An 11,950-nucleotide genomic window follows, 5' to 3' on the forward strand; every position below is an offset into this window, starting at 1 on the left:
TGGCACCCTGGCACACTTTAAGGTGTAGACAACATCTGTCAAAGATGTGGCCTTGGTTTAGGGTCATCAGAACCAAAGACTGACACGATTGCTGAGATGTGGTTTATCTGGGAAGTGACAGAGTCCAACTGCCGGTGCAGGAAACCGGGGTTCGATCCCTGAGTCTGGAAGATCCCCTGGGGAAGGAAACGGCAACCCACTCCACTATTCTTGCCTGGGAAATCCCACAGAGGAAGCTGGCAGGCCTCAGTCCATGGGGTTGCAAAGAGTTTGGACACAACTTAGTGACTAAACAACAACGTCCCCCAGAAGCCCTGGAGCCCTGCAGTGGGCACCAATGAGCAGATGGCCCTAAGGGCAATTGGGACTCCATCCCACTGGGGACCCCAGGGAGACGCATAGAACACACACGGCAGTTGGCCCCACTCCAGGGGCAAGGGGCTGGGGTATTTATCCTCTCATCACCATCCAGCATGAGCTGAGATCTGTTCCTGGGGGACTGACCCCTCACGTTCCTGGCCATCCCTGTGTACCAGCTAGACATGCACCTGTGACCACAGGAGGCCCCAGGCAGGGCCACAGGGATTTACTGTGAGTGGCCTTCATCACATAGAGACTACTGTGGAGGGGACGGAGGCATAGATAGCATCTGTTCAAGCTTCAAGGCGCTTTTGCAACAGCAGGCATAAATGGGATATTGAGAGCACTTAACTCTGCTATTTGTGATTGAGAAGAACTATTAATTTTTGGATGCCCGCCAAGTGCCAACACCTTGCCTAACTCCCACAAGGGTCACCACTCTTGTCGACTCAATACAACCCCTGGTCTCTCTCCTTTACTTTAAAAAAAAGAAAATTATTTGTCTTCACCAGATCTGAGTTGTGGCATGTGGGATCAAGTTCCCTGACTAGGGATTGAACCCGGCTCCCTGAGTGCAGAGCCTTAGCCACTGGACCACAAGGGAAGCCCCTCTCTCTCCTTTATTTCTTGCTTCCTTTGGAATGATGACATTTAGAACAGAAGGCCAGATGCCACCTTCAGGGAAATTGCTCAGAGCAACAAGGGGCACATTCCCATCAGAGAATACTTTATTCAAACCCTTTAAAACATATTTTGGTGAAATAAAAATGTTGAAAAGACTTCATGAGTCTCCCATCTTCAGGATGGTTCTAGGTACAAGGCAAATAGAGCCTCAGACTCAGAAGACCACCTGAGATGCCAACTGAGTTTATTAGGATAAATGGAGCAGGAATGACAAAAATGTTCCCTGAAAACCCAGCACACTCTCTTTCCCTGATTTAAATATACTTGTCATTTGTATCAGTTATTTATTGCTGCATAACAAATTATCCCTAAACATCAGCAGCTCAAAACAACACATATTTCTTATCTAACAGTTTCTGTGGGTCAGGAATCTGGGCATGGCTCTCCTGAGTCCTCCCCTCCACACTGTGATCAAGATTCAACCAGGGTAATATCTGCTTTGAAGCTCACTTTGTGTTGTTGGCAGGATTCAATTCCCTATGAGCTGTGGAACTGAGGCCCTTGGTTCCTTGATGGCTGTTGGCCAGAGGCTGCCCTCAGTTCCGTGACATGTGGGTCTCTTTATAGAGCAGCATGTATCATCAAAGACAGCAAGAGAGCCTACAACAAGATGAAAGTCTTGCATTTTAAACTTAGTTACAAAAGTGAAGTCCCAGAATGCTTACTGTATTCCATTGGTTAGGAGTAAATCTAGGGACTTCCTGGTGGTCCCCTGGCTAAGACTCCATGCTCCCAATGTAGGAGGTCTGGGTTCAATCCATGGTCAGGGAACTAGATCCAACATGCCACAACTAAGAGTTCAAATGCCAAAATTAAGACCTGGCTCAGCCAAATATATAAATTAAAATAGTTTTTAAAAAGAACAAGCAGAATGAATGATGAGATAGAAGCCTTGTGGGATTTTGCAGGGAGGGGGCCAAAGGGGATGCTCAGGTTTGGCACAGATCAATGCTCTGATTTGGGGGTGGGGAGAGAAGCAGGGACCACAGCCGGCCTCTGAAACATTTAAATACAACTGTGGGGTTTGGGCTTCCCTGGTGGCTCAGATGGTAAAGAATCCACCTGCAGTGTGGGAGACCTGGATTCGATCCCTGGGTTGGGAAGATCCCCTGGGGAAGGGAATGGCAACCCACTCCAGGATTCTTGCCTGGAGAATCCCACAGACAGAGGAGACTCGTGGGCTACAGTCCATGGGGTTGCAAAGAGTCAAGCATGACTGAGGGCTAACACTTTCACTTTCATAGTGTGGGGTTTTCCACTAGCAGAGGCCATCTACTCTGCATGGACTTCGGGCTGCAGAAACCTTCCGGCAGAGAAGGACTTTCAGAGCCAGGAAGCATTTTTGCAATAGTCAACACGGACAGTGGAGAGACATGCCCCCACAAAAATCCCCCCTCAGAACTACCCTTTGAGGTGAGGACCAGTGAGATGCCCATTGTATAGATGGACAAACTGAGGTACAGAGAGGTTAAGCCATTGCTCAGGGTGACCAGCTAGTGAGCATTGGAGCTGTGACTGCATGTCTTCAGAAATCTCTCTCTCAGTACTCAGGTCCCTGCAATACCCAGCTGTCAGCACCCAGGAGAGAGCAAAAGGCAAAAGGATAAATCTCTTCTTTCCCCTCCTCTGTGTGTGCATAGCTGCTTAGTCATGTCCAATTCTTTGTGACCCTATGGACTGTAGCCCACCAGGCTCCTCTGTCCATGGGATTCTCCAGGCAAGAATCCTGGAATGTGTTGCCATTTCCTTCTCCAGGGGATCTTCCCAACCCAGGGACTGAACCCAGGTCTCCTGCATTGCAGGTGGATACTTTACTGCCTGAGCCACCAAGAAGCCCCCATCCCCTGTAGCCCAAGATGATATAAGCTCAGTCAGAGTGTTGATCAATGTGGCCCAAGTCAGGAGTTTGGGGGCCAGGGGACAAGCTCCATCGGGATCCTCTGGTCCCTTTGTGAGGCTGTCTGTCACCAGGCCCTGTGGGGTTCAGAGAGTTGCGATTTTGCAGAGTCAGTGACCTGGCCACAATGATTGGTCCACCTGGACCCAAGGCCAGCCCAGGTCATCCGGGGGCCCCTGGTCACACACGGATGCCCTGGAAAGTGATCTGGGGCTGGTTTCAGGGTGGCCAAGATCCCAACCAGGGAGAACAAACAGCCTTTGCTTCCCAGGTGGATCAGATTCCATGGCTGGCGCCACACGGCTGTGCCTAGAATAGGGAGATTCCAGGAGATACCTTAGCACCAGGGGCCTAGCTTTTCCCAAGGCAGCTGACGTGTGTGCGGGAGGGGTACATTTTGCAGTCTCCCCTTCCCGCCAGGCTCCTCTGTCTGTGGAATTCTCCAGGCAAAAAAAACTGGAGTGAATAGCTATTCCCTTCTCCAGGAAATCTTCCCGACCCAGGGAACGAAATGACTCCGGGTCTCCTGCATTGCAGGCAAATTCTTTACCATCTGAGCCATCATCGCCTATGTTCTTAACAGAAATAATTGACTTTCATTATTCACAAAGTCTATATTTGCCAGTCCTCCTACTGGCTCAAATCTGTGACTCCCAAATTAACACTCACAGTGCTTTAGTGGTCACTGAAGGACATACACAGTGAAGGGGGGAAAAAAATTTTTTTTTGGCCATGCTGCATGTCTTGCCGGATCTTAGTTCCCCAATCAGGGATTGAATGTGGCTACTGCAGTGAAAACGCTGTGTCTTAACCACTGGACCACCAGGGAATTCCCAGTGCAGGGAAAAATTTGAGTCCCCAGAGGTACATGTTCGCAGCTGTGGTGGGACAAGCCGATGCTCTGCCTTCCTGTTCCAGCTCACAGGCATCATTCTTGAGGTCTAGCTAGTGGGACATTTTTCATTTTCGTGCTTTTTCAATGGTGATTTTTGCTGTTCGAAAAGGTCTCCAAGTGTGGTACTGAAGAGCTATCTAGTGTCCGCAAGTGCAAGAAGGCTGGGATGTGCCTCTGGGAGAACATACTGTTAGATGAGCTTTGTTTGGGCTTCCCTGGTGTCTCAGTTGGTAAAGAATCTGCCTGCACTGCAGGAGACCTGGGTTCAATCCCTGGGTTCAATCCCTGGGTCTTGAAAATTCCCTGGAGAAGGAAATGGCAACCCACTCCAGTATTCTTACCTGGGAAATCCCATGGACAGAGGAGCCTGGTGGGCTACAGTCCAGGGGATCACAAGTGTCAGACATGATTTTGCTCAGACATGAGTTATAGGACTAGTGGCTGTGAGTTCACCATTAATTAGCTGCGTGTTAAACAAGGTGTCACGAAACGCACAGAAAACCAGGTTATGTATTGATGACTTGAGAAAAATGTGACCAGAGGCTTAGAGGAACCTACCCGTGTCCCCCGGAGGCACCAGTATTTCCTAATTCAGGGTTCCCTCCACTTTATACACGATAACTATCATGATTCATGAGAATTCATGGTTTGTGTCCACCACACGGTAGAGGAAAAGAGATACAGACAGCAGTACAGTTTGATGGTTAAGAAAGCAGGCTCTGGGTTCGAATCCCAGCTCTGAATTTAGCCACCTCATGCCTCAGTTTCACTATCTGTGAAATGGCCACAAAACCAGGACTTCCCATTGGGCTCAGAAGGACTAAATGAGGTACTACGCACCAGATACTAGGGAGAAGGTCCTCACAGTACAAACCGTAGCTGTTACTGTTATTACGGTTGGGTGCAATGATGGAGGGGCGGGACCGATGTGGTCCAGAATCACAGAGCCTCAGTTTCTGCCCCTGTAGAATGGGAGCAGCAGCAGCGCCCCCCCCCTCCAGGTTTTCATCCACTTGCTCAGTGTGCGTCCACCCCAGCTCTCGCGAGACACAGAGACACACAGTCAGGATGGAGATTATAGATAACCTCTGGACAGCGTGGTGTTTATTACCAGGAGGACACCCGCATGGCCTCCAGGCACCAGAGAGTTTTGACACAAATGACTTGAAGGCACTGGTTTCTGTCCAGCCCCCACCCCTATCCATTAGGGCCCGGGAACCCATCACAGAGCGGACCGGTCACGCTCCCTCCTCCAGGCTGCAGCTCCTCCAAGTGGCTGAGGGTCCAGCATGCCTTGCGCTGCTAAAGGTCCCAAGGTGGAATGGGCTGGGCAGCTGCCAGTCAGCGGGGTGATGGGGTGGGGAGGGGTTGGTGTCAGGTGTGGCGGCTCCTCCCTGGGACTGCTGAAGGGCTAAGAGACGCTTGGAGGCAGGCGGGCAGCTGCCGTCTTCTCCACCACAAAGCCGTAGTTGTACTGGCGGGTGAGGAGTGGGGTGAAGGGAGAGTACAGAGTGAGAGAGCAGCCACTGGGGGGCGCCAGAGGAATGGTAGGGTGTGGGGCATGAGGGATCTGCAGCCCTCAAGGTGGGTTACAGCTGGGACAGAAGGGGGGCCCAGGGGAGAGGAGGTGGCCTGCATCCCCCCAACTCCACCCCCTCCCTAATCACACACCCACCTCCGCCTCAATGTCCGCCAGCGATTTGATGGTCAGATCAGCAAAGGCAGAGAAGGCCTGGCAGGCAAGGGCAGGTCAGTCTGGGACAGGGACCCCAACCTGGAACCCTTGTTCCCTCATCTTCATGAAGCGCCCCCTCAATATTTGCCTGAACATCATCTCCCCTTCCTCCACTGCCTCTCACCCCCCAGCATCCAGCTGCCCCTCCTGAACCCCTCATTCCAGAAGGAGACCCTCCCACCCCCACCCCTTGGCCTCCAGCCTCTTCCCACCCAGGAACTCCCCTCTGTGCTGGATACACACGCTGATACACCCTGCATCATGGTGCCTAAAAACTCAAGGGGTGGGGGCAGACCCAGACTCCCCAGGACCTGGACTCACCAGGGGACCACAGCTCTTGCCCTCGAATCGGGGGTGCAGCGTGAAGGGAACCCCATCCATGGCTGAGGAAAGTGGGTGAGAGGGATGGAGCTGAGGCTGAGGAGACTTGAAGCCTGCCTGTTGCCCACCCCAACCCAAGAAGCCCAGCCCAGAGGTCTTGGCTCTTCCCAGTCTTGACAGAACAGGGCAGGCCCAGGGCTGGTCCAACCCTGCCCTGGCCTCTACCTGGGGGTACAACCTCGGACCAGTCTTACCCCCCCACCCCCACCCCAGGGCGTCAATCTCCCCACTCTGTTCTCACCTGAGATGCCATAGAGGTTGGAGGCCTCATAGATGGAGTCTTTCCTCCGCAGGGTAGAAGCCCGAGAGCCCAGTCTGGATAGTGTCCGCTCCGGGAAGCCACCTTTGCTGATGGAGGCAGGACAGCCCAGGTCGGCAACCTGATGCTGACCCCACTGCCACCCCAGCCCCATAGCTGGAGGACTCACCTCGGCTGGCCCAGCGAGTCCAGGGAGAGGTCCCTCACGTCTCGGCTAAGAGCTCGGGGCTTGGGCACTGGCCGAGGGGCCTTGGCCTTCCTGCACCAAATGGCAAAGCCCCCCATGTCCCTAGGGGAGGAAGAAGAGAGGGAAGGGGCTCTGGCCTGATGTGCAGCCAGGGATGAGAACAGCTGCCAGCGGGAAGACAGGCTCCGGTGACCTCACGTCTCAGCCCACACCATCAGCAACATCTTAACTAATACTGCTGGGTTCAGTCACCATATCGGGCACTTTAGACACACCAGCTCCTCACCACTGCCCAATGAGATCCCAGTACAACTGTCCCCATCTTAACATGTGGAAACTGAAGCATGGAGAGGTGGCAGAGGGATGGGAGGACTCGTGGGAGTCCCTGAGAGCCAGAGGGGCAGGCAAGGAGTTGGGAGGGCAAAGAAGGAAGGTGGGGGAGCAGGCGTACCCTACTCGCAGGTATCCAGGGACTGTCTTGGTTTTCCCACTCAGTCGGATGTCAAAGACAGCTGTGTCCGCGGCCCCCAAGGGCACCAGCTTCACACACATGCGTTTCTTCTTGGACACGGAGGCCTCTGGGAAGGGGAGGGGTGGGGAGCAAGGGGGTGAGAAGAGGCAAGAAGCAGGGAAGGGGCCCAAAGATGGCTCCAGGAGATCGCTCTCCAGGGTGCTGTTTAAGGGAGCTATCTGTATGGCATGGGGCAGTGGTTATATCATGAATGGTAAAGTCATAGGAGGAGAATCCATGACACTTTTAGGAGCCATTGGGACAGGCTCATCTTTGGTGATATGGAGGAGCACTCATGGGGTGGTCATGGGGACCACAGTGAGGGTGGGGAGCTGTGGGATCAGATAGCACGGGTGCCCGTGCTGGCCCTCCAAACTCACTTGCCCTCAGCCCTCTAACCCAGAGATCAGCAAACTACAATGGATGAGCCAAATCTGACCCAGAGTCTATTCTTGTCTGGCTCATGAGCTAAGCGTGGCTTTTACATATATGCATATATGTGCAAGGGCTTTCCCAGATGGCATTAGTGGTAAAGAACCAGCAGGAGACATAAGAGACACGGGTTTGATCCCTGTGTTGGGAAGATCCCCTGAAGGAGGAAATGACAACCTACTCCAGTATTCTTACCTGGAGAATGCCATGGACAGAGGAGCCTGACGGGCTACAGTCCACAGGGTCACCAAGAGTTGGACACAATTTAGTGACTAAACAACACTTATCTATTGGTACAGGACTTGGCAAACTTTTTCTGTAAAGGGCCAGGTAGTAAATATATTAGACTTTGCAACCCAGATGCTGTCTATTGCATATATATGCATACTAAGTCACTCCAGTCATGTCCAACTCTTTGCAACCCGCCACGCTCCCCTGTCCATTGGATTCTCCAGGCAAGAATACTGGAGTGGATTGCCATTTCTTCCTCCAGGAGATCTCTCATGCAGGGATGGATCCCGAGTGTCCTGCATTGGCAGGCAGGTTCTTTACTGCTGAGCCACCAGAGAAACCCACCAATAGATATATGCTGACAGTCAAATACAAATGACAAGACACAGAGAGGGCTTGGAAGGCAGGGAGAGCCTGATTAGAAAGCAGAGCAGTCAGGGCCTAGAGCTGGGAGAGCAGTCCCTGTACAAAAGCCTGGAAATGGAAAAGAGAACTCGCCTGGATCAGCTTGGCTACAGTGTAAGAAGGTGGAGTAACAACAGGAATAAAACAGGTAGCACAAACTGAACACTTACTCTAAAGAGAGACACATTTTTACGCAGGGCGGGGTTCATCACCCCGCCCTAGATCAATCCTCAGCCAACACCGTCATTACCCAGAGCATCGAGGGGGCGGCCAAGGCTCAAAAATCGCGCGCCTATGGTCTTTCCATTCCCTACCTGCCTGGTCTTCCCGGCAGAGACAAGCGAACTTGTCCCTCACCCCCTCCACACACCCACCCCTGCCTTCGACGTAGGACTCACTCGAGTCCAGGGGGTCGCAGACTGGTGAGAATCCCGGCGGGAGGGAGCTCTTGTCCACTAGGATCTGAATGTCGACCACCACGTTCTCCTGTGGATTCTGGGGTCGGGGTCGGGGCGCGGGGAAAAACAGCGAGAATCACTCAGCAGCAGGGACTGTGTCCCGGGCATAATGCTCCGCGAATGGACAGGGGAAGTGGGAAGGGCGGGGGGTTCCGAGGATGGGAGCTCCCTACCTCTAGGCTGCCCAAAGGATTGAGGCACAGGAAATAGCCAGATTTCTGAGCGAAAGTCTTGCCGAAGCTGGCGGGCGCCCCCTCCACAGTGCAGGAGATCTGCAGCGCGAACGCTGGTCAGAGCCAGGATATCACCTGGCCGCAGCCGCTGCTGCCCCCATTCAACCCCCGGCCCCTAGTGCCGCCGCCTTCCCGTCCCCGGCCCCCTGACATCGCTCACCGCACTGAATCCCCGCGGCGGGGGCGCCGAGGCCGACGACCAGGCTAAGCCAGCCAACGGCATCCCGTTGGCCCCGGGCCCCGGATCCATCCTTCAAAACAGGCACCGAAGGCGGGAGACAGCCTCGGACCTTCCAGCCGCAGCTGGACTACGGAGTTCGACAGGAACCTGAACTACAACTCCCAGACGGCCTTGCGATGTCGGGGGGCCAGGAAACGCAGTATGCGCGTGCCGGGAAAGCAGCCGGCCAATCTTGTGGGGACAAGGAGCCACGTCCCTCAGGTGCGCCCGTGGGAGACGTTTGCGGAAAACTGTCTGGTTTTCACCTCAAGCCCAGCGACTTCTGCCGGAAATGTCTCGCTATCTGGGAACCAGAACTACATTTCCCAGAATTCCGTGCGGTATCAGCCTCTCCTCCAGAGCTACTGTCGTCGGTGTTTCCCGGAAATTTCCGAGAGAAATATGAAAAATCCGCAATTTTTGATCCCGGAGGTCATCCCAAAAGACACTTTCATGGATTATACAGCGACTAGTAAAAAGTACGGACCAGCGTGAGCCATGAAGTCTTGGTGTAACTTGAGGATTTATTCACACATATAATTCAATAAGATGGTATAAAAGTATTTAGAATGGCTAAGTGCTTTTACACGCTTAGATGGAACATATGGTCAACTGGGGAACAGAATATTATCTACTCCTACACACGTTCCAGCTTTTTACCGTATTATCGATTAGTCCACTGCCTGTTTTTTTGATGCCACAGGAGAGCAAAAAATGGTTTTTATATTTGTGATGAAATAAAATCGTTTTTAACGTAGGATGAGAAAAATTTTAATGTAAAATTCTCTCTGCCCTCTTGGGTGACTACCTGCTCGCCTTTAGTGTGCGTTATGTGTCTGTATTATAGATTAACTAAATTTACGCCAAAGCCTTTGACTGTGTGGATCACAACAAACTGTGGAAAGTTCTTACAGAGATGGGAATGCCAGACCACCTGACCTGCCTCCTGAGAAATCTGTATGCAGGTCAAGAAGCAACAGTTAGAACTGGACATGGAACAACAGACTGGTTCCAAATCGGGAAAGGAGTATGTCAAGGCTGTATATTGAGAAATGCTGGGCTGGAGGAAGCACAAGCTGGAATCAAGATTGCAGAGAGAAATATCAATAACCTCAGATATGCAGATGACATGACCCTTTCGGCAGAAAGCAAAGAACTAAAGAGCCTCTTAATTAAAGTAAGAGAGGAGAGTGAACTCAACATTCAGAAAATGAAGATCATGGCATCAGGTCCCATCACTTCATGGCAAATTAGATGGGGAAACAATGGAAACAGGGACAGACTTTATCTGGGGGGGCTTCAAAATCACTGCAGATGGTCGACTGAAGCTGTGAAATTAAATGACGCTTGCTCCTTGGAAGAAAAGCTATGACCCACCTAAACAGCGTATTAAAAAGCATAGACATTACTTTACCAACAAAGGTCCATCTAGTCAGAGCTATGATTTTTCCAGTAGTCATGTATAGATGTGAGCATTGGACTATAAAGAAAGCTGAGCGCAGAAGAATTGATGCTTTTGAACTGTGGTGTTGGAGAAGACTCTTTAGAGTCCCTTGGACTGCAAGGAGAACCAGTCCATCTTAAAGGAAATCAGCCCTGCATATTCATTGGAAGGACTGGAAGGGGACAACAGAGGATGAGATGGTTGGATGGCATCACCGACTCTATGGACATGAGTTTGAGTAAGCTCCAGGAATTGGTGATGTACAGGAAAGTCTGATATGCTGCAGTTCATGGGGTTGCAAAGAGTCGGACACAACTGAGCGACTGAACTGAGATCTTAACACAGGAATGCCTGCTTAGAAAAGAGCAATTTTCTTCTGGTGCCTGCCAGGCAGTGATGCAAGATATAGATGGGCTCCAGTTAGATTTCTATAACTGGCCTCCTGTTTGCATTTCATGGGGCACAAAGAAGTGGGCTTTAGGCTGAATACTTAGAACTGTTAGCATTTTCTGATATAAGAGGTAGGTGGTCTCCAGTTAAGGCATTATAATCAGCCTCCTGTTTGCACAATTGCACTCATCTCACACGCTAGTAAAGTAATGCTCAAAATTCTCCAAGCCAGGCTTCAGCAATATGTGAACCGTGAACTTCCTGATGTTCAAGCTGGTTTTAGAAAAGGCAGAGGAATCAGAAATCAAATTGCCAACATCCGCTGGATCATGGAAAAAGCAAGAGAGTTCCAGAAAAACATCTTTTTCTGCTTTATTGACTATGCCAAAGCCTTTGACTGTGTGGATCACAATAAACTGTGGAAAATTCTGAAAAAGATGGGAATACCAGACCACCTGACCTGCCTCTTGAGAAACCTGTATGCAGGTCAGGAAGCAAGAGTTAGAACTGGCCATGGAACAACAAACTGGTTCCAAATAGGAAAAGGAGTACGTCAAGGCTGTATATTGTCACCTTGCTTATTTAACTTATATGCAGAGTACATCATGAGAAATGCTGGACTGGAAGAAACACAAGCTGGAATCAAGATTGCCGGGAGAAATATCGATAACCTCAGATATGCAGATGACACCACCCTTATGGCAGAAAGTGAAGAGGAACTAAAAAGCCTCTTGATGAAAGTGAAAGAGGAGAGTGAAAAAGTTGGCTTAAAGCTCAACATTCAGAAAACGAAGATAGTGTCAACTGGTCCCATCACTTCATGGGAAATAGATGGGGAAACAGTGGAAACAGTGTCAGACTTTATTTTTCTGGGCTCCAAAATCACTGCAGATGGTGATGGCAGCCATGAAATTAAAAGACGCTTACTCCTTGGAAGGAAAGTTATGAGCAACCTAGATAGCATATTCAAAAGCAGAGACATTACCTTGCCAACAGAGGTCGGTCTAATGAAGGCTATGGTTTTTCCTGTGGTCATGTATGGATGTGAGAGTTGGACTGTGAAGAAGGCTGAGCACCAAAGAATTGATGCTTCTGAACTGTGGTGTTGGAGAATACTCTTGAGAGTCCCTGAGGCTGCAAGGAGATCCAACCAGTCCATTCTGAAGGAGATCAGCCCTGGGATTTCTATGGAAGGAATGATGCTAAAGCTGAAACTCCAGTACTTTGG

At 51.0% G+C, this 11,950-nt stretch overlaps 1 protein-coding gene across 1 annotated transcript; it reads right to left on the minus strand.

Moving 5' to 3' along the window:
- Positions 1-4,905: 4,905 nt before the first annotated feature.
- MVB12A (multivesicular body subunit 12A) lies at positions 4,906-9,065 on the minus strand. The gene is made up of 9 exons (XM_055541739.1): positions 8,829-9,065; positions 8,609-8,707; positions 8,376-8,472; positions 6,850-6,976; positions 6,381-6,500; positions 6,194-6,300; positions 5,893-5,954; positions 5,512-5,568; positions 4,906-5,310 (listed from the first exon to the last, which is right to left on the minus strand). The coding sequence occupies exons 1-9, from the start codon at positions 8,916-8,918 to the stop codon at positions 5,248-5,250; spliced, it is 822 nt and encodes a 273-aa protein (XP_055397714.1). The 5' UTR covers positions 8,919-9,065; the 3' UTR covers positions 4,906-5,247.
- Between the last annotated feature and the right edge of the window lie 2,885 nt (positions 9,066-11,950).

This window comes from Bubalus kerabau, chromosome 1 (genome assembly GCF_029407905.1).
Source record: "Bubalus kerabau isolate K-KA32 ecotype Philippines breed swamp buffalo chromosome 1, PCC_UOA_SB_1v2, whole genome shotgun sequence".
NCBI lineage: Eukaryota > Metazoa > Chordata > Mammalia > Artiodactyla > Bovidae > Bubalus > Bubalus kerabau.

Coding starts and splice junctions, on each gene's coding strand:
- MVB12A (XM_055541739.1), bottom strand. CDS start 8,918: ATGGATCCGGGGCCCGGGGCCAACGGGATGCCGTTGGCTGGCTTAGCC. Junction 6,977..8,375: donor CTGCGACCCCCTGGACTCGA/GTGAGTCCTACG, acceptor TCCCCTTCCCAG/AGGCCTCCGTGTCCAAGAAG. Junction 5,955..6,193: donor CAACCTCTATGGCATCTCAG/GTGAGAACAGAG, acceptor CACTTTCCTCAG/CCATGGATGGGGTTCCCTTC.